General features: G+C 39.2%; 1 protein-coding gene across 3 annotated transcripts in view; it reads left to right on the forward strand.

Moving 5' to 3' along the window:
- LOC121311431 (zinc finger protein 438-like) overlaps nucleotides 1-8958 on the forward strand; it is a 43392-nt gene extending 34434 nt beyond the window's left edge. For all 3 annotated transcript variants that reach the window (XM_041243950.1, XM_041243952.1, XM_041243951.1), the window contains 2 exons: nucleotides 5187-6945; nucleotides 7460-8958. In XM_041243950.1, coding sequence (XP_041099884.1) covers nucleotides 5210-6945; nucleotides 7460-8123 — 2400 coding nt within the window. In that variant the 5' untranslated portion in view covers nucleotides 5187-5209 and the 3' untranslated portion in view covers nucleotides 8124-8958. The remainder of the gene's footprint in view (nucleotides 1-5186; nucleotides 6946-7459) is intronic.
- Nucleotides 8959-23243: the final 14285 nt, after the last annotated feature.

Consider the following 23243-nt stretch of genomic DNA (forward strand, 5'->3'; position numbering starts at 1 on the left):
ACTTGACATATTATGCTTTTTTTATTTTATTTAAAACAAACCGTAAAAGGCCAACATTAAAATAATGGAATTGATGGAATGCACTGGAAGGTCCTCTCGATACAACTGCGTTTAGGTTGCTCTGAAGTGGTTAATATTGGAGTCAAACCTAATGAAAATAATACTGTTTGCGACCCAGCATTCACAAAGCTTTAACTTTACAGAACTCTTCAGTGTCTTGTTTTTAATATAAATACAGTCTGAATGCATGAAAGATTATCTACAAATTTCAGTGGTTGCTAATTGTGCAGTAGTATATATTGTGCAATACAATGGTATGTTAGACCTTCATCAGTAACAAATGCAGTCATTCTGAGCTTATTGATTATCAATTAAAAAATAGACCTGTTTACAGTACTTCCTATTTACACAAACTAGCGACCATTAAATTACTTTAGTGGGAAAAAAAAATGAGCTGCTGCTTTGATCATAATTCTTTTTACCTTTTACACAAAGCAGGAGTAGCTGGAATACACACAAACTAAAATTAGAAAACAATGCTTTTGAGACAAAAGGCAAGCCCTCTTTAGGGTCCTACTCGTTGGTTTTCCATTGAATCTATTTAAAGCTGCCGTAAAATTGAAAACACAGATGGTGTCCAGAAATATGAAGGTTATAAATCTTATTAGATGTGTACTGTGAGGCAGACTATTATTTACAGCTAAGGCCAAATGTTTTGCTTCACCCTATAGAATTAACACATTTTGCTTCATAAAGTCGAATAAAACCTGCTGAATAATGTTTCGTTAACATATTGAATTGCATACCGCTTTGTACTTTTCTATGTACAGTACTTATAAAAAAAAAACAAAAAACTGACAAATTAGAAAAAAATTAACATTTCAAAATCTAACATGAAATACTGTACCACTATTATGGCTTCCAGTAGACAATATTATTTTGTAGTTTTCTTTGGTTTGCATGATGTTAAATAAAATATCGATAGATAGATTCAGGGCATTCCCTACTGGAATATGGTAGATTGTGAGGGGGTGAAGCACCTGGTCAGAAGGCTGCCTGGCACACACAGGAGTGTCAAGATCGTTGAGTTACATGTATGGATGGATGTTTCTCCATTAACGATTTTATTATGGGAGCGCTGACAATAGGGTTCAGGTTACAGAGTGTGTTTTTTCCACACAGCACTTCTTTATTTTTTTCCTGCACTCTTCTGTTTCTGTGTTCCTTTTTAAAACGTTATGGTAGAATACCTCTCCTTAACCACAGTGGAATAAAAAACCTGCTTTCTAGATGTGCTGATAATTTTCTTCCTGCCTGATTCACTGGTCCAAGAAAAAACAGAATTGTATTCTAAATCCCTTTCAAGTTGTTCTGCCCTCTCTCAGCGGATGGTAATGCTCCACAAAAAAAAAAAAAAGCCTATGCGGTTGAAAAAATATACATATTTTTTGCCTGAGCGAATTTAATGTGCAGTCTGAGTTATGAAGTAGACACCTTATTCCATTCTGTGCGTTAGTTTAGTATGCTGATACCTTCTTATCACTATTGTGTCATTGCAGGAAAGCTAGTGTAACTGATGTTGAATGTTCAGGGCTGACACAAAGTCATTTGTTTTGGGATATATTCACGCATGCTGTCTCGTGTTGGATATTGGTAGTGGCGCACACTGATGCAATAAATTGCCAATTGGGTATTGTTTTTTGTTTCCTGTGGCTTTTTCTGTGCCATCTACTTCGGCTTATAAAGTTTTTATAAAAAATAAATAATGCATTTTTTTCTGTCATAACTGGTTACCCAAATATGTACATGTGCACCACATAACTCCTAACAAGGTATTGTAAACTGTAGCACAGATCTGTAGATATCCTGTTCTTACAGTAACATTTTTGGTGTGATGTTAATACAAATAAAGGTGCACAGAAAGTTCTGTTATAACAAGCAACATGGTACGTGCTAAACTAAAAGCAAACCTCCCAGTGTGGAGCAGGATTATTCTCAGATTGTGATTGTTTATACTGTATTCCTAAGGTCAGTATTGTGATGCAGTGAAAAAGCAACACATATTTAAACAGATTGCATCCATTTACTGCTATCCCTTTTGCAATATGCACCACTTCACTGGGTGGGAGCCAGGGCTGCGAGAGGAAGGGAGTGTTTTGGCAATTTAGTATTGGAGGCTCGGCGCGGGAGAGAAAAAAAGACGAGCCTGCACTCCAACCAAGAGAGCCTTCCCTTTGGAGTCGAGTAAGGCCCTATCGACCTCCAGGCCCCTGAAAACAGAGTTCTGACTTTTCGGAGAGTATTTATAGGCGTTGCCTTGTGACTGGGTCCCAGTTACCGACCAGGTTCAACCCTTAGAGAAAAGAGAATCTGAAAAACACCAATAATTGTTAGTTATGAGACGAGAGCACTAAGAGTACACCTCGCAAGAGCATAAAGGAGGAAGTAAGACAGTGCCTTTTTCCTGAGGCAAGATATAACATGAGCTGCGAAAGAAGAGTGTGGGCCGTGGTCCCCACTGACGACACAAAAAAAACCTGTGGAGTTACTGAACTCTAGGTCGGGGAAGTGAGACTCATTATCCCCCCATAGGGGACTGACACAGAGACAGGTGGCACATGAAGAACTGAGGAAGAGGAGAAACCTAACGCAAGAGAAAGAGCAGAGCTGTGACTGGATTTAAATAGGAAGTCTAGGATGATAGACAGGTGAAAATAGGAAGAAACAAAGCCCTGGCTTCTGTCCCCCCAAACCCCACTGAAGTTAACATTAAATACAAAATGGATATCATTATACCTAGTTATGGTTTTTATGTTATGCATAATGCATTTCTAAACCCAGATTCATGGTAAATACCTGAAATTAAAGTGCAATAGCAAAACTCTTGGGTCAGATTATTTCAGAGAAGACCCTCGCTGGAGGTAATGGTTTTCGCTCCAGTTAGCTGTGCCAATATGACTTCTGGCAAACCTTGTGCTTCTGCTAATCTCTCTGCTATACTTGTATCATTATCATGAAGTACAGGTGCAGAATAAGAAATGTCTGCATTATGACAGAAAATGGTCCCAACACTTCACCATGGGAAACAACACATTTCTGATTATCTACATCTGTTGCAATGATGTATAGAAGCTGACTGACAAACGAGCAGGGATACAACAACACCTGTCTCTGAGACCAGTCACTGTACAGCAGATGTTAACATCTTTGTTAAAGCAGATGACTTCCTTCTCTGTAAGCCTAACAATGAAAGAGACGCATGCTGTACTGTACTTTGCTTTCTTGTTTGTGATTTGCCCTCCCCAGTTTGAAAAGCTGTGGTGTATTACAATATACTATTGAACATGTACGTATTTTGGCCCCTATTACTGACTACTATAGTCTTTTAGTATATGGGTAGAGATAAAGTAGTTCTGTTACATTTTAAAAAGAGATCTCGCCAGGATAAATCACAGCTGGATTTTTCTTTTGAGACCATTATACAGTACCAGGGATTCCCGTGGGTTATATCAAATGCTTATTGTAGGGGCAGTTCTAGAGAGACACTTGTATAGCCACCAAGTTATGGATGGTAAATACTAAGTTTTTGGGTAGAAGCTAATATATTGCCTGCTGTAACTTTGCGAACTGAAGGTTATCTTATGCAAGGTTACAAAAGATCTTAAGAAAAGCTACAAATCCACATGACAAGTATTTAGGAAAGACTAATGGGAAAAAAAGAACAAAAAAAAGGGGTTCCAGCTTTCATCCTTTTTCTTTCCACAGCTATTTCCTGTTGAGCCTGTCAGCTCAGATGTCAATTCTTACCTTTTCTTTTTTTCCAGTTGTCTATAGGGTTTTATTACCTTATTTGCCTTTGCAAAGAGAGGGCCTCTGTGGCTCATTTGCTCAGTAGTTATCCTGATTATGTACTCACGCAGGCATTAGGTGCTGGAAAACCATGGAAACCTGCTTCCACATGTCTTAACATTTTTGCCTTTAGCTTTTTAAAAATGGATAATTATTGAACCGTTCTCTAATAGTCTGGTCTGGTTTTTAAAGCCAGGCGAATAAAGTGAAATCCAGTTATAATTGAAGACTGGATTTTATTATTTTTTTAAATACAAAATTGATTGTAACAAACACTGCACGTTTGTAAAATATGTCATGGCAGGAATTGGAGAACTGATTTATACAGGGCATCATTTTGTGTGTTTTTAGAAAATGGCGATATAAAAATACAGTACTGCTACATTAAGTCATCCTTGACTGTATTTAATGTCAATACAATTAAAGGTAACTTTTTCATATTGTAAACTTCCTGCCTAGAGGCAATTGTATGCTTCACTGAATTCCAGGAACTACATTTTTGAAAAACAAAAACAAAACAAAAAATCCTATAGAAACAGCATGATTTAGATATCATGCTGAGATGGATAATAACATGATAATACAGGGCAGTTCTAGTTGTTTTGGCTGATGTAAGGAAAGTGCTAAGAGCTACATTTCACATGTTCTCCCCCAGTTAGAGATGTATTCTCGCATAGTTTTTTTGAGTTAAGTTTCTACCTGTATAGTGATTATGGGGAACAATAGTTTTATCCTGAACACAATATTGCACAAGTGCATTAAACAGCTCTTTAAAACAAGATACACTGTGATGTTAACTGCAGCATTCTCACTTAGATTAGGAAACTCCTTTTTACACACATGAAACAATTCCATCAGTTGTATTAAAAAGGTAATATATGATTCAATTAAAGTGATCATATCATAATTTAACCTTCAATCATTTTGCATAATTAACAAGTTTTCCCGTATCAGAGAGGCCTGCCTGCCGCAAGGCTACCTGAGCTAGAATTTTCACAATTCAAAACTGGGGGAAAAAAGCTGTAAGTACATCTAGTAAGTAAGACTGGATTGTTTTCTGGGAAGATGGGTAGCAGTCTGGTGGTCTAGATTACTGCAGATCTGTGTAGTTCAAAAGTCACTGTGAAAGACAACAATTCCACAGCCTTCCAAAGGTATCTGTGAGAGCCAATCAAAGGCTGAAAACCAAAGAGCTTATGTAGGGATCAAGATTTACCTGCTAATCTCAATAAAGGTAACCAGTAACAAAAATAGTGCCACCTTGTCAGTGGAGAAGAACTGTACTGCTGAGCTTGATACTTCCGTATTGAATCACATTATTGATGTTGTTTTTACAGGTGAGCTTAGACCATCATCCATCATGGCATGTCCGACGAAGAGCCTCCAGTTTAGGACCATTGCTCCTAAAGCGCCTTCCTCTGTAGTTGGGCCAGCTATCCTGTCATGTCAGCCCTCCCTGCCTGATGCTCAAGCAACCAGCCCGAAGTCCATTATCATGCCAGCTCAGAAATACGCTCTGATGCAGGTTGCCAGCCAAGAGGGGACCTTTTCCCTTGTAGCCTTGTCTCCACCTGTGACGCCTCAGTCGCCTCAGCAGATCCAGAGAAACATGACCTTCCCGAGAAACATGAAATTGCCAATCCCAAGGTACCAGTCCGTGAGACACAAGTCCACTCCGGAGAAGGCTACTGCAGCAGCTCAGAGAGCTCACATGTTCACACCTGCCAAACATGTGACACAAGCTGTTCAGATGCAGACTCCTGCCTCCCCTGCTGAGACTCCCTGTAAAGTAGAAGGTTCCGAGCAGGTTATATTAATCGACCCCAGCTCCAGTGAAATCTCTGTCACCACATTGCTTACTGGCCGCAGTGTCTTGGGTTCTTCTGTAGAAAAGCCAGCAGACACAGATAAGGCAGCTAGAGACCCAACCATCTGCAGTGTTTCACAACACCTCCACGTTGGAGCAAATGCTGCTGAACCAAACAGCAGCACTTATTTGAAAGAGTCTGAGGATAAAGCCGAGAAGTTAAAACAAGACCTATCAAAGCCTTCTAACTCATCAAATACCATAACTGTTCTCTCGCCAGCGATTTTTGGCAAGGCCGTCCAGATTATTCCATCTGCTCCTAAAGTGAAAGTCCCCATCTTGCCCTACTCCAAAGTAAAAAACACCTTGTACCCAGTGACTAAATTGAACTTGAAATCGCCAGAGAAGACGACGTCTATCTCAAAGTCTAATCTACTCAAAACAGCAGAACATACGCCACTGCATCTGGAAGCTTCCGATGGATGTTATCTAGCTTCCTCCCCATCGCAGGGCACCTCACAGCAGACAAATACAAAGTGTTTTGCTAGCAACTTTGGAAAAGTGCTTGCAGATACATTTCAAAAGCCGACCACCGGCACCATTAGAAAAAGGGGAAGGAAAAGAAAAACCATTGAGGATGTACTCGTTTCGGAGGCTAAAAAGAAGAGATCGTTCTCTTTCATTAAGAGACAATTTCCAGACAAACCATTGCCAGATATCTGCGGATCCAAGGAGGAAGCACTAGATATTTGCAAGAAGTATCGCAGTATCAGGCCTAAACCTGTTGTGCTGGCAGAAGCTCTTCCTCATGTGACAGGTCTCAATCAGCTCCCTGAGTGTTTGGAACACGACTTTCTTATAAACCATAGATTTGCAGGTAGAGTTTTAGACTGTCAGCACTTGGAAAACATTACTGACAAGTACAAATCTACGAAAGCTAGTAATGTATACCTTGGGAGTAAACAGTTACACAGGTGCCCTACCTGCAACCGTTGCTTTCAGTTTAAACACCACCTCCAAAGCCATATGAACAGTCACACTAACAGCCGTCCTTACGTTTGCCCCCTGTGTCGTAAGACGTACGCTCATTCTGGCAGCCTGAGCACACACATGAAGCTTCATCACAGCGAAGGCCGTCACAAAAAAAACATGCGCTGTGAGTTCTGTAATAAAGTTTTTGGCTACATCGGAGTCTACTTCAGACACCTGAAGGAAGTCCATAAGGTGATTCTTAGTTTAGAGCCGTCTGTTCAGCAAAATCAAGTTGAAGTTGACACCGCCAGTGGGGGGTGAGTGATTTTATTTTAAAGTGTGTTACTTAAGTATTAACATCATGTCACTTTAAAGTCTACCTCCCAGCTGTTCTGCACTGATAGAGGCTTTCTTTGTCTTCTTCGTGCACCAGGGTTCTGTTGTATGCATTTTGTATTGTACAGTGGGGTGTATTTCAACTGCTCACCTTGGAAAAAAATCTGAAATAATAATAATTATCGTAAGAAATATTGGAAACTAAAACTACATTATAAATAGCTACCTTATCACTTGTCTCCCTTTCATTTTGATGAAAATCTGTTGGTTCTGAGCTGTAAGGTAAAATAAATCCAGCTTTATTTCTGTTTGTTATGATCAGTTCTCAGCTAGGCTATTGGAGTGTAACTGAGTTACAGAAACTTTTAATTCCCTAGCATATAAAAAACATGCACAGAATTCAAGAAAAGGGGAATAGTCCTAACATTCCTAATGCTAGTAAGAGAATGGATTTTAAAACCTCTGTTATCACATCTTTAATGATCTGTCTTCCAGGAGTAACTCCACTTATTCCAGTGACGACCCAATTCAGAGTGAAGAGGAACAGGTGGAGCTGCAGATAAAGTGTGGCCGCTGCCAGACCATCACTCCCACCTTTGCAGATATGAAGCTGCACTTACTATATGTTCATGGGGAGGAGATCCAGGTGAGGCTCAAGGACAAGGTCCTCCAGGGAGGCAGAGAGGCTGAAAACGAGCTGGTCAAGCATGCGGCCCACTATTGGAAACAGCTGAACGAGAAGAGGAACCTTGTGAAGTGCGGAAGCTGCAAGGAGGAGTTCTACTCCTTCTCAAAACTGAGGAAGCACATATACTCCCATCACCAGGGCGAGTCTGCAATGAAAGTGGATAGTGCATGCAGTCAAGCAGCGTCTGAAAACACATGCAGGGACCACGCTTTGAACACCAGCCCTGAGCTGCTTGACAAGAGCATTACACTGAGGGCAGAGCTGGGTTTCAACTGCATCTTGTGCACGGGGGTCTTAGCCAGTAAGGAGGAGATGTTTGATCACTGGCAGTCTCGCCACAACTGTGAGGACCCTGCTGTTCTGTGGACGGTGGTGAGCGCTTTTATGGAGCGAGAGGAAGTCAACCCTTCCAGTGAAAACCCTGAACAGCAGTCCGCATATCACCCCACACACCCCTGTGGGCTAGGATAACTCTTTCAGAAGGGGCTATAGAGAATCTAAAGGGCATTTATTCTTGGAGAAAACCATAGATTTGATATAATCCTACTGAACATCTTTGAAATTATCTTCCCAAGACCCAAGTGCCAAAACTGCCTTCTGGAATGCTTAATGTAATGTAACCCTAGCCTATCTAAGATAAGGAGGCAACAAACTGTAGTTAAATTATACAGTTAAATGATATTTTCTTATTGAAGAAAGGTGCAAATGTTGTTTGCCTTGGTCATCTCGCAGTTCTGGTAAAGTACAAGCATCTAAGGAGTACTCGATTACATGTGTAACATGTGTGGTAATGAATATATATCCCTGGTAAAATTGGTAACGTAATTTAATTTTGTTGGTTTGTTGCTCAATCGTACATGTTGTTCAAAGAGAAAGGTGTGCCAGGATGATTTTCTGAAAGATAGCATTCAAGGTGAACATTCTCTCTCTCTCTCTCTCTCTCTCTCTCTCTCTCTCTCTCTCTCTCTCTCTCTCTCTCTCTCTCTCTCTCTCTCTCTCTCTCTCTCTCTCTCTCTCTCTCTCTCTCTCTCTGTCTCTCTCTTGTTAACTAGACACCCCACCAGGGTGCAATTTAGCATTGACTTATTGAGTTAACCACGGGTGCACATGAGCCATGGCATTAACATGCATATAAGTAACAGAACAAGGTATTACTATCAATGAGGGGACAAAATTTGAGAAAATGTCCCCACAAAGTTAGTGACTCCTGAAAAAACTCCAGATAAAACAAAGTTGTGGGGACATCCCCACTTTGTAAAACACATTTTTAAGAGCTAAATATGCCTTTAAAAAAAAAAAAACTGAAAGTGCCAAAATATTTAGTTTGTTGTCGACTTTCACCCTGTGTGGAGTTTTGTCTGACTGGAGTTAGAAATAGTAAATAAAAATATAGTGAGAGTCAATGAGAAGTCCCCACAAGTATAGGAATACAAATGTGTGTGTGTGTGTGTGTGTGTGTGTGTGTGTGTGTGTGTGTGTGTGTGTGTGTGTGTGTGTGTGTGTGTGTGTGTGTGTGTGTGTGTGCGCGCGCGCATTTTGGGCTTTGTGGAAAAATATTGTTCCCGTTGTCCTCCCAGATGAGAATATAGTCCTCAGACTTTGGCTTCATGTGCAGATGGTCTGCTTGTTAAACTGGTTTCTTTTCACATATTCATTAGGTCTGTATTGGATGCATGCAACAAAGTGGCTTAAATTAAAGGAACATTAGAAACAAATAACTGGAAACTTCTTAGAAATTCAGAGTGCAAAAATTGAATGCAAATTAGCAAACAAAGAACCAATGGGAATTGAAGTACTAGACTATTTGAAATTGATGTTGTCATTTCTATTATTTGGTAATAATTGATCTTTAGACTTCAGTTGTACATAACCTTGCCTTTGTGACGGCAAAAAATGGCAAGAAGAAGGATGAGTAAATCTCTTATAATTAACAAAACAAAATGAACATATAATACATTTAGGATTAAACCCAGTTTGGTCAACATAATTATTTGAAAATCATAGCAAATCTACTGTGTTTATTAGTAACTTACTACAAATTAGGTTAAATAATGCCTGCAATTTACATGTAGTACTTTTGTTTTAATCTGTCACTCCAGTAAAGTGTTCAGTATGGCACAGTTTATAACATGCAGACAGACATTCATGTACATTGCAGTTGATAGAGTGTTCAGTATGGCACAGTTTATAACATGCAGACAGACATTCATGTACATTGCAGTTGATAGAGTGTTCAGTATGGCACAGTTTATAACATGCAGACAGACATTCATGTACATTGCAGTTGATAGAGTGTTCAGTATGGCACAGTTTATAACATGCAGACAGACATTCATGTACATTGCAGTTGATAGAGTGTTCAGTATGGCACAGTTTATAACATGCAGACAGACATTCATGTACATTGCAGTCGATAGAGTGTTCAGTATGGCACAGTTTATAACATGCAGACAGACATTCATGTACATTGCAGTTGATAGAGTGTTCAGTATGGCACAGTTTATAACATGCAGACAGACAGTTGATAGAGTGTTGTAGGGATCTATCTCACGGTTTTATATGTTCTGTTATCCAGTAAGACAATAAGCTTTATATGTGTGTAAATGGCAATGCTGGATAATCTGTGGCTCATTTAATCTGATAAGAAAGCACCTGCATAGTGAGACAGGAAGAGCCTAAAGTATCCTCCAGAAACAAACTCTCCTTTTACATCTTTTTTTTTTTTTTTACTTTGAATCTAATGCTAGTGCCCCTTGGTAGCTAAATAATATATATACATAACGAATGGAACTGCCACTTCCACATATTACCTAATGTTCATTTTAATCCCACTCCTCAAGGATTCGAGAATCATGGGATGCACAGTTGTCCCAAGTCCCCCTGTCATATACTGTGCTTTCTATTTTACACGTTTTACCAAAAGGTATCCCAAGTTCTAGTCTATGGGGTTGTCTGTGCAAATGTGGATACAGTAGATACATAGCACAGGGATGGGACACTTAATTAGAAACAGCATGTGTGTATGGTGTAACTAATTAAATTGTCACATCAGTGGAATCTCTAGTATGTATTCTGTGTAATAAATAAAAGTAGCATCTTTGTGTCAGATTTAGTCACAACGACTTTGATAGACGGCTGATAGTACAGGTTCTGATGACCTTGCAGCCATGACTGTATAAATTACTGATGTTTTTCAGAGGAAAACATTAAAAAAAACAATCTGGAGAACATTTCAACATCAGGCATTCATGGGTTATTGACTATGCTTTAGCCTGATTTAATATTACATGTTATTATATTAGCAGCAGCATATTACATCAATAAAGGTAGCAGCTGAATCCCAGCATTAATCATTCCCAGTTTCTTTTTGATTCTCTTTTAAGTTATTCACCCCCAAGCCTTTCTTTAGATAATCAGAACAATGTTAAGAGACAGTGCATGCATCCGTCAGAGCTGATCTGTGAAATGGGATTAATTGAGGGCTTCTTCCACTTCATAGGCGTGAAGAAAGTTCACGCCTAAGAAAAGGTCAGGACTACTTGAGCGCACAAAACAGCAATATTTCACAGAAGACTACTCGGCTCCAGAATACAGTGAAGCCTTACAGTTAACAAGTCCCATGTAATGACATGCAAGGCTTTTTGCATTCCTGTGGTGTCTCATTCACACCTCTACATAACACTGAGGCAGTAAATGCTAAAGGGAAATGTAAAAAAATAAGACGAGTCTTGGGGGGGGTGCGGCTTTCACAGGAAAACATCAGTGCAGCTTTTCTTTATACAGATATGGAAATAAGACTCCTGTTGCATAGCAGTTTCACCCATTCCAGGTTTTAGCTTCATTAGCTCCAGTCTATCAGTGACAAACTCAGGTCTGTCTTATTAAACTCATAGTAAAATCAGGAATGGATCAAACTGCTATAAAATGAGTCTTATTTTCGTCCCTGATTGTATGTAACCTGTTCTGAGAAAACCCAGCCAAAGTAGGGGGAAGGGGTTCTACTTGTTCTAGAACTGCTTTTACCTTGTTGACTTCCTATATAATGGACAGTCAATTGCCATTCACAGTCACGTTTTCAACACTACATGAGCGTGCATTGTTTAGGTGTTTGTTGAGTAGTTATTACCAAAATGATCCAATACCAGTAATCTTATTGATCAGGGTCTTGCTACGTACCTAATGCTCTGAACTGGCAGGTCACATATTCTCAAATTTCACTGACAGCAGTACTGTGGTTAGTGACAGATACAAATGGATGCAAGTCAATGACAATAACGAGACTTTTATGGTTACAAATGATAAAGAGAAGAATAATACGCTGATTGATGTGTGAACTCAACACAATGCATGAGACGATATTTGAACAATAAACAAGGAATGTAGTTTGAAGGTCAGCTTGATTGTTGTTCATCAAGTTGGAAAAACAGTGAGAGATGGGTTTCGTTTAGCCGTGTGCCACCATGTAAAGAATTTATCATTGTCATCTGGAGGTGTGAAGGAATATGACAAAAAAAGACATATTGCACTATGTGTTGATGTTTTGGAGTGCAAGTTAGCTCTTCTAAGTTTAGTGTTTCCTTTTTAATTTTAATTTTAATCTGTCTGCAGGCAGCCAAGGTGAGAGTCACTTTTCAATTTGTAGCCGGAGATCGCTAATAATATTAAGAACCCATAGCAGCTCTGAAGTTATATAATTGGTCAAATGTATAAAAGACACCACTGAAATAATCCATGTGAGTATGCGTCAGAAATATTTAAATATAAAAATATGAAGAAAGTGGAACGGGCAGTGCTGTGTGACACACTGCCGTTACAGGTTCTGTCCTATCCCCTGTCAGTGAGATGAGATGCAGTTACAAGCTCAAAAGCCACGTATGCAGAGGAGCCCAGCTCTTGTATTGTGGTTGAGACACTCACCTGAGGTGTGCGAGATCACCAGTTTGTGCCCAGCCTCCTCCTTGTTACACATGTATTTGCATTTTTATTGACTAAAAACCAATAGGAACCTATAATGTTTGAAAGTTGAAAGTGCTGTTCTAAAACAGAGTTGGGGCTGGCAGAATTGAAAGGTAATGTCACATGATTTTAATGACTGTAAGGGCTGTTTTTAACAGAAAAAATATAATAACTTTGGTGCAACAGAGCACAGAACCATGTAACATGATTGCAAGCATAATTAAATGACAAGGGGAATATAAAAAAATCAATCAAAATGAAATTTGAAGTACTGCACTGCATAATATCCAGTGTTCAGCATTTTAACCACGACTCTCCCACAAATATACTGTCTTATAGTGAGCTTGATCCTTTTCTGAATTAAGTCATATTATAAATACTGGATAGATATAAATTATGATTTCAAAAACCACTTGTCTTATTGTTAATGTTTGATAATGATCTGGTTATGTTATTTTTCTATTGGTATGGGAAAACAAATTATGTTAAATAACCTTTATATTTCATGGCTCTGTTCATCTCCTTGATCTGTTTGAGACTCCACCTCAGCAGACACTGTAAGCACATGACCTCACCAGATCTAGGTCTAGTTAGTAAAGTGAGAAGGATCCTAGTGGTCAGGATTCAAATCTCTTCTTGCTTTGGATAGCCATGTGTGTGCTGCTATCTGACGCTGTTGCTTTGTAAGATATCCTCCAGGGGGAGTAGCTTTAACTGAGTCAGACGCTGTCATGGCATCTTGAACATCAGTGTCAACCCAAGAGACCTACAGCTTGGCGCCATGGAGGAATCCGCACACCTTCCACTATCAATGCAAGCTGCACATGTCTGCACACATACTGTTATTTTTGTTCAGCTGGAATTTCTATATTACAACCACTATTGGGACTGATTACATTTTTTAATCTTTAAAGAGTTGGTCCTAATAGGGGAATATTGTCATACTGTCTCCGTGTGGAATGAGAATCACAGAGTAATCTTAATGGTGAGTTGGTCTACATGTTGAGCTGGTCACTAAAAGGTGTATGTGTTCATGTTTTTCTTTTCCTTTAGTCCTGTCTATATGCTGTACTTATGGTCTGGTTAGGCTCCTGTTCTAGATTTCCAAGGATACGAATGGTACAGATGGACAACCAACATAGGCTACTTCACAGTAACCTTGGTTCCCCCAGAGAGCTGATTACCATCTGGTACTTGTGCATGGTTCTCTTCAATGTAGGCAAAACTGATGTTCTTGCTTTCCGTCTGCACACACGCACGTGCCTAGATAATGAGCCTGCGCTAACGGAAGCACTACATGGGCAGCTTTTGCTATACAGTGTTACCTCTCTTCTGTGGACTTCAGCAGACAATACCCAAGACCTTTCAAGGAATTTCATTTGCTAGAGTGGTAACCTACAGTTGCAAGGCACTCTTACAAATAAGGTTAATGAAATAAAGCTTCCAGACAGCAGAGTATACTGTCTGCATAGATATAAAAATAAAAAGGTTATCAGGATTATGTGCGACCAAGCCTCAGCATACGGTTCCACATTGGGAAAATGTATTTATTTTCCAAGTCTGCAACATACATTTGCTATTTAGCAGTTTGAGGGGTTCAGCACATACATGCTGTCTAGCAGACTCAGTCACTCAGACTTGGCTGTTGCTCATTTGTTTCCCGAAACGGGAGCACCCATCCCACATACAGTATTGAACCCTGCAGCTCAATGTTCCTGGAGCTTTGCAATTCAATAGACAGATACTGACATGACCAGCTCCAGCTCTCATTTCACAGGTTCATTATCTCAAGCAGAAGGTGATGCAGTACCGTATGTATATAATAAAAAGGGGGCTTTTTGTCTGTTGTTCCTATCTTTTTTGTTACATAATTCATTTTGTATCAATTCCTGTAAGTAGTGTTTATGTCTTTGGCCGTGCCGCCATGTAAAAATGAATGCTCTTAAACTACTTCGAGCCTGTCCACCTTTCTTGTGACTAATGAATGATTTGTGGCTCAATTAATTTAGCTGATCCACCTCTCCTCCCTCCACCAGTATACTGTAACAAGGATTCCTGCAATGCTTCTCCCCGGGGAAAGCTTGGATCTGACTTCTGTAGTCAGAATCAATTTCACTCATCCATTTTTCTGTGCAGCATTTAGATGAGTCACATTCTTCAGGCACAGTTCAAGCAGACAACGAAGTGTCCTGGGTTGCATGTCTCCTGGGTTCAGCAACCCCACTGCCAGCAGAGAAAAATCATTCCCTTTTGCACCTTGTGAAAAGAGAAAGAAAAGGTGATAAATCTGTACACATAAAAAAGCAATCTAAATGATAAGGTATAAATAAACTTGTCTGCTCAGCAGTGGTGGGTGTATCTATACCGAGCGATCCTAACGGCATTGGCCACTTTGTACTGCCGTGTGGTTTACTGCAGAGCTGTGCAACCAGGCAGGTGGAGGCTGCAGATGGTAGGCAAAAAGAACTCCTTTTCAAGATGAACCTTTATTTTCACTCCTGCCGAGTCTTCATAAAAGGTTTCAGATTTTGGCAAATTTAGTGTACCAATTCAGCTTGGGTTCCACTCCCAATTCCTTTTCATTTTACTTTCTCCATAATGTTAACCTGAAATAGACAGGTTACGGACGGTAGAGGGTATAACAACATTAATTTCCATTGGACACAAAAATAATGCTGAATTATCAGAGTGCTGGTTTGGAGAGTGGCTGGATTAGACAGGTTTTACAGGCTTTTCCTATAGAACGATGCACATGGCGCGAGCGCTTCCTAACAGTAGCGAGCGTGATAAGTAATATTTTTTTAATTTTGGCTTTTTAAAACTGATTATGATATTTATTTTTAATTGATGATTGTATTAGAAAATAAAACATGGACAATTTATAACTTGACAAATTCACGCCCCAAGATGCTGAACCAAAAAAAAAAGTGTTAGTAAATTTACATTACAAAAATACAGTAGCAGTAAATGCATTTCAAAAAACAAAAAATTAAAAAATTGCAAAACTTGCTTAAGCAACTGTTTTAATACACAGTGATGTATTGCCTGTTACTGTAAATCTGCTCACTCTTAACTCACTGTTCAGTAACTGCTAACATATATTACGGGGTGCCACGAGAGAGCATTCTGCTTATTGAACTCACCCCAGACTTTTCAATAAACCATAATATAATATTAAAATTGGTATAATCAGTATCAACACAGTTCAGTAAAACCCAACGATTGGGCATAACCAAATTGGGGATTGGGGGAAAATAGAAAACATAATCGCAGACTTGGATGCCTTGAATGGTGTATTTGAAGATATGTATGGAAGTACATATTACTCAAGGGACGAGTAGTAGGGACTTATTCAAGCCTTTGAAAAAGAAGGTACAACGAAGAGAGTTATTTACACCCGGCTCACTGTTTACAAATCATGCACAAAAGCGCCTTCTCTGGCCATAAAATCACATTTCATTTTGAATTTACTGACTTGATGAAAATAAATCCACAATTCTGGGAGGTTCAGGACTTTTTCCGCTTTTGATCAACTCTGAGACACTAGATTGTAATCCCATGTGAATCATGCTTTTGATCAACTCTGAGAAACTAGATTGTAATCCTGTGTGAATCATGCTTTTGATCAACTCTGAGTACACTAGATTGTAATCCCATGTGAATCATGCTTTTGATCAACTCTGAGACACTAGATTGTAATCCTGTGTGAATCATGCTTTTGATCAACTCTGAGGACACTAGCTTGTAATCCTGTGTGAATCATGCTTTTGATCAACTCTGAGACACTAGATTGTAATCCCGTGTGAATCATGCTTTTGATCAACTCTGAGACACTAGATTGTAATCCCGTGTGAATCATGCTTTTGATCAACTCTGAGGACACTAGATTGTAATCCCATGTGAATCATGCTTTTGATCAACTCTGAGAAACTAGATTGTAATCCTGTGTGAATCATGCTTTTGATCAACTCTGAGACACTAGATTGTAATCCTGTGTGAATCATGCTTTTGATCAACTCTGAGACACTAGATTGTAATCCCGTGTGAATCATGCTTTTGATCAACTCTGAGACACTACATTGTAATCCCATGTGAATCATGCTTTTGATCAACTCTGAGGACACTAGCTTGTAATCCTGTGTGAATCATGCTTTTGATCAACTCTGAGACACTAGATTGTAGTCCCGTGTGAATCATGCTTTTGATCAACTCTGAGACACTAGATTGTAATCCCGTGTGAATCATGCTTTTGATCAACTCTGAGGACACTAGATTGTAATCCCATGTGAATCATGCTTTTGTTGTATGAAAGTACCCCACCTCATCTGGTAACTGGCCTGTTGCCTGTAGGTATGTATTTCAAACATATGAGCCATTTATGCACAGTGTCACATGCGTCAGTGTATTACCCCATTCTGGCTTTTAGGGCTAGCTCTGTCAGAGTGAACTTGACAGCTGACAAATAATGTCAGTCCCCATTACAGAACATTTGAAGCCTGGATCTGAGAATTATAACGTCAGTTAAACTGCAGCCATTTCATTTCCTGTTATTTAAAAAATACCTAATCTATTTTAACAAGATGTCTGTATGAGGGAGGACCCAGACATTTAATCTGATCCAAACTTTTATCTAAATTACAAAAAATACAGAAAGACTTAACCTGCTAATACCATGTTGAACATTGCAGGAGACTTCGAGGCAGAGGAGGGTGCGACGAGAACCTGCTTCTACCTCAGAGGCCTGATAACAAACAATCTGAAACCCCAAAGTGGACTCGAAACGTTACCAAATGTTCCAAAAAAAAACCCCTGTTATATACCCCCCTACACCTATTTAAATAACGTACCTGTCATTTTTATTTTTATTGTTAACATTCTTTAAACTTATACTGCAACTGTAAAGTCTGTTTCAAAGCGCTTTTCACAATGTCTGCTCTAGTGCACTGGAGTTTCAGAAATGTGCTCTAAATCACTGTAATAAGTTGTCAGGATGTTAACAATGAAAAAAGAAATGACAGGTACATTATTTTAACTGTTGTAGCAACACGTGGGGATGTGTACCATTATATTTTTCGGAATCCCGCCACTATTTAAAGGAGTCCTTAACAAGAAATCTGAGACACTGGAGTCTGCTGTGCATAATTTGAACAAGGGCCTCTGCGCACACACACACAGAAAGGGGTTGTGGAAGATAACATGGTGACTAACTTTCTGTAAAACAAACTAGATGTTTTGGAAAACCTCTAGCTGGTTGGGCTGTATATACCGTATAATCCCATCAAAGCTATCTAAAATGGGTTTAGCTCAGTCTGATCTATGCCTGCATAGATGTGGTAGTAGGGCTACAATGCTGCATCTCTTGTGGGACTACTCCCCCATCTACTGGTCTGGTCTAGTGCACTGTAGCTCATGTGTTGTCTGAGATATGCCTGTTGGAGCTGAGCCTGGTATCTGACAAATACTGTCATGCTGCCTCTGGTTTTATGTCAGCCAAGAGAACAAGCCGCCTTAATTGGAAAAAAAAACACAAACCTGAATGTTACTCCTTAAATAAAGGGCTGTCTGATTACCTCGATTTCTTAAATAAGGATTTCTCCAATATTTCAGCAGGGGCCATGAGGGAATCTGGAAAGAAGTTCATAAATATATTGATTCTCATTGATTCTTTCCCAGGCAGCTCCCTGGCGAGAAGAAATGAATTTGTGAATTTAGAAGTGTAATACAGTGCAGATTTGCAGTTGTTTGTATGTATATCGAAACTGTCAGGCAAACAAACTGAAGCTTTTTACTTACTTTGAATCAGTTTTTAATTTGCTTGTTTCTGGTAACTTGTGTTCGTTTATTCCTGCTTTTTTGCTATCCATGATTTGCTGTTATTGTTTTACTTTTTTGCATTCCTCTTAAGAAAATAGCAAAAACAAAACTTTGAAACAAGAATATATGAGGTTGCATTTAGAACTGCCACTGTGTACATTATTAAAATAGCCCCCATGTGTTTGCCTTCGTGTAGCACAATCAAGTGTTTTATTGCCTGCAAAGGCTGCTTAACCAAGATTGTCTTGTTTCCTTTACTGAACCATAGTTATGTTAAGCAGACATTACAGTACAAGGTTGTTCAGTGCATAAAGACACTGTACTACAGGAGTATTGTTATCTTGCAGGTTTGCTCCAAACGTCTTTAGATTATTATGACCTGCCTCTTTGCTATAAAAACTAATACAAATATGAATATGAATATAAAACGCAAACAATTTAAACTGGATAGCTGATGACAAGCTAGCGAATGGTTTTTAATTCAAATTGTTCTATCCAAAGACACTGACTGAATATTGAACTCTTTTTTAAATTTTATTATTACCGCTCAAAACCCTTGAATGGGAGAGCAAATCATAATAATGGCAGGGACATCATATTATCTTTTATCCCCAAAAGATCCCAGTGACCTAGTTTATGCAATTCAAAACACCTGCATCACATTGAGTAAGGGTCCCCAAGGGCTTTGACAGCACCCCCCCACCCCCACCCCTCCCACACCCATTATTATAAATGTGTCAGTGAATCAGAGAATGCAGCAGATTTGTAAAGAAAATGGAAGAAAATTCAGTTTGTCTCTAGATGCCATTTGAAAAGTCCTTATTAGATTCCATATGGCAAAACTAGGCAGTGTACTATTGTGTACGCCCTCCCTTGGCCTGAATTAGTTCCTGCAAACTGGATTACTTAGAACACCCCTATTTCTGGCTCAATCCTGGCCCATTCCATAGCATTTGGTCTCTTTATTACCACTCCCACAGACCCTGCTCAAAAGATTTTACGAATTCAATGTTTTGGGTTGAGACCATGGTGAAAAATGGACTTCCAATGGTTTAGACTTTTTAAACACTTTACACTCCAAGATGTTGGCAAAATGTCTTATTTTTCCTGCATTAACAAAATTGAACTCACCACAAATTTAAAGCTATATTTGTAATCCTGGCTCGCAGAGCGGTATCCACCCCACAGTAAAAGCCAAGCACAACTCATTCCACTGTATTATATCAAAGTGCTTGTATCTCCCAGGGGCAGTATTGTTATAAATCCAGTGTGGTTGAGTGCCACTGGAATAGCCAGTGTTATAACAACGCAGATTCATTTTCAAGAGGAAGGAAAAAGTGGGCCCAGGTTATTGCAGCACTGAGCAGCAACTTTAAGCTCATTTTGCTCAGTAAAACCAGGGTGATGTTAAAGGTTTTTGTATAATTAACGTTATGTTTTTTAATCCTTTTGCCTACCTACTCTATTTCGCTGATTGTATTATCAATTAACATTTCGCTAATTGACAGTTTTTCATGCAGCTATTGACAAAGCAGCCCAACAGAGACTTTAGGAATGGAAAATGACACATCACCTCAATAGTACATGTAGCAAAACACAAACACAAAAACAGAAGAACAGCTCGAGCAGGGCTCTTCTTTCAGTTGGGTTCAGGAGACTGACCCCTCTGCTGTGCTCTCTGACACATATGATTACCTGGGGGCTAACCCAAAGTGTTCTAATTATCTACAATATCCAGAATCTTCTCTCACCTGCCTGTTGGCTCTAATTACTACTACTATTACTCTGCTTGATTTTATAGTACCAGGAAATGCATCTGAATCTCATCAAACCCTTGAGATCTTGTGATCACAGAGCCACCACAGGCAGAGCGGACTCCTCGTTGCAGTAAAACGCTCTATCACAAACTTAGCTCTGCTTGTCCAGGCTGGCTATAGGGGGTGTGTTTAGGGAGACCATTCTGCACAGATTCTGTGCAGAATATGACTAATTTAGCCAATGGATTGATCTCTCTGAACCCACCCAGGGTGATTAAATAAACCTTGGAAGCCTGAAAATATCAGATACTGTGAGCATGGAAAGCAGAAACTAATTAAGCAAACTGAAGCACTAAAGTAACCTTTCTGGCCTCTATATCATTCTCTCTTGCTGCACAATCGCTATTGTTCCAGGATTCAGGTATGCAACATGGCAAGAGCTCCAGCTAATTATAAAAACCATTCAATATGAATGAAAGCCTTCTTAATTCTAGGTGCTCCCCACAACAGGATGTAGAATTGCCTCTACCTTTACGGCCACCTGCCTGTATTCTTCCGCAGTGGGCTTTCCAGATCCTCATCTCCAGCAATAGTCTCCAGTGCTTGTATTCATTCATGCTGAGCACATTTGGGGAAATCAGACAATCAATACATCACCTTCTTTATTAAAAAAAAACTAATGGATTGAATGTTTTAACCCTGACAGACCCAAATGGAGGATGGAACACCATTGACTAAAAAGAACTATTCACTAGTTATTTTAGTCAGTGAAAGAAAGTTATTTCCCAGCTGGTGCCATAACTAGGGTAATATTCCAGCTATATAAAACACAGCTCCAGATTTCCCCATAGTGTTAGGGAGATGACAAACCTTGCACATTGTAAAGTGAAATGTACTGGTAACCCTAGGAAAGAAAATGTGGTGGTAATGTTAAACCACTTAGCTGGAGGTGACTTTGGTGTAAGTACAGTTGCTCGGGTAACTTAGGTTAGAATGGTTGAAGTGATAAAGCATGTGCAAGAATGTATGGGAAAAGAGAAGGTATGGTCAACAATTAACCATGGTAGTTTCATAGAAGAGAGTAGTTAGTGGTCGGTTGCACCTGAATGGAGTAACAGCTGAATATTTAATTACTAAGATAACATAAATAAACTTTGAGTCTCTGAGCCTACTAGAGGCATAGAAGGCATACACAGATAGAGAAGGTTCCAGTACCTCCAGAATCCTCGTGGACCATCAATGTAGCGTCTGAGAGCTCTCTCCAGGGGTTCAGGTAATCCGATCAATTCTAACTGTTAATACTAGTGGCATCTTTTGAATCTAAACAATAATGTTCAATGTAGAATGTAGTTTGGGTGTTTTAAACTAATGCTAAATATGGTTAAACATATTAAACATGGTCTGGTCTTGTCTGTGTAGCGTAACAAAGTACTTAATTACATGTTTACCTTAATTCATAAACCTTACAATATTGAATTAAAAAACAATACTACAATACAGAGTGGGTATTACCTGCAAGATAGCTCACCATGATGATAGTTGTTACTGTAAAGCACAGTTGTTTACTATGTGTGCTTGAAGACATTAATGGGTTTTTCTGCATTATGGAGCTTGAAGTGTCTGTTTCTGTGAAAGTTATAAGATTCAATCAGTGGGTTAATTACGGCTGAATAGGCTGAGATGTGGCTGTGAGGTTTATGTTTCTACTTCATTTGAATATCTGCATTAAAAACAATTATGATATAAAAATTTAAAAGGCCCTTATACAGTAAAATATAATAGATCGTGCACTATGTCAACATGGCCTAATTTACCAGATCTGAATGAAATCCAGAAATAAAGAGGAGCACTGAAGAGTAAAAAATCTGCTATATTTAATAGGCATCATACGCGAGGGCAAAGATACACCCATTGCTAAAATGTAGGAAAAAAAAACAAACATTGGTAGCTTTTGGTCATGTCTTCCCTTGCATCCAGTTCCCTGTAAGCACTGATAGCCATTGTCGTCCTACAATCAGCTGTTTCTAGTGAGTTGAGAGTGGTATCTAATAACACTGGTTATTTGTTGAGTGAGAACCAAACCATGACTCTGGCCTCACAACACGTCTGAATCTGGCTTGGATCCGAGCAGAGGTAGGGGCAGGGCTAATGATTTTTTGTAATTACGTTGTAGTGTCTAAGGCTTGCTCATCAGATCCAAACTGCTGCTCTCTCTGAGAAAAATTTGTCTCCTCTTTGCTTAATCGGTCCGTCGTTGCATTTCAGATATATTCAGTAATACATGAAGAATGATAATAAAGAAAAACACAACCATGCATCCATTGTTCTCAACTCAAACGCAGCGCCTCTCAATACCGCATCACGTACATGCGACTCGACATGTTCATTGCGTGTGATGTCATCTGCGCGGCTCGGACTCTGCAGTGGAAACAGTTAACCGAAAGAGATCCCTGTTGCATTCGCTAAAAGAATAAGGACTGATCAGTGTTTGTGGGGAAATGCGTCAACAGCCTGCTACACTGATAGATCGAAAAAGCACTATTTTGTTCTTAACAAAATTCTCAGTTCAAAGTAGTGCTCTACCGGCGATCACTACTGCCAGTACTAGTTTTTGTAATTCTAAAGTAATTTACATTAAAAAGTACAGTAGAACTCCATCATCAATATATTATAATATTCAACCTAAATGCATGATGAACACGGGCTGTCACACACGGGGCACACCATGTAGAATACATTGCAGGTGAGTAATGAAGACACACACACTGTCTAATCTGTTTGTTTGTTTTGCATTGTGCAAAACTTAGGAACAGGACACAGTACGATGAACATAGAGAGAGGTCTGAAAAAAAAAATGTTTCATTGATATTATCCATAATTTAATGAGCAAAAAACAAGATCAGTCCAGTCAGTAGATATGGCAAAGATGTTGATTGTGTACAGGTGCAGAGTGATGAACACACAAGGAGAGTTCTAATCCAGTTGGAAAGGTATTTTATTGTATTCAGGTCTGGCACCCAAATAATAAGACCCGAGCAATACACAATAATGTGTACTGCGCAGC

The sequence above is a fragment of the Polyodon spathula genome, chromosome 3 (assembly GCF_017654505.1).
Source record: "Polyodon spathula isolate WHYD16114869_AA chromosome 3, ASM1765450v1, whole genome shotgun sequence".
Lineage (NCBI taxonomy): Eukaryota > Metazoa > Chordata > Actinopteri > Acipenseriformes > Polyodontidae > Polyodon > Polyodon spathula.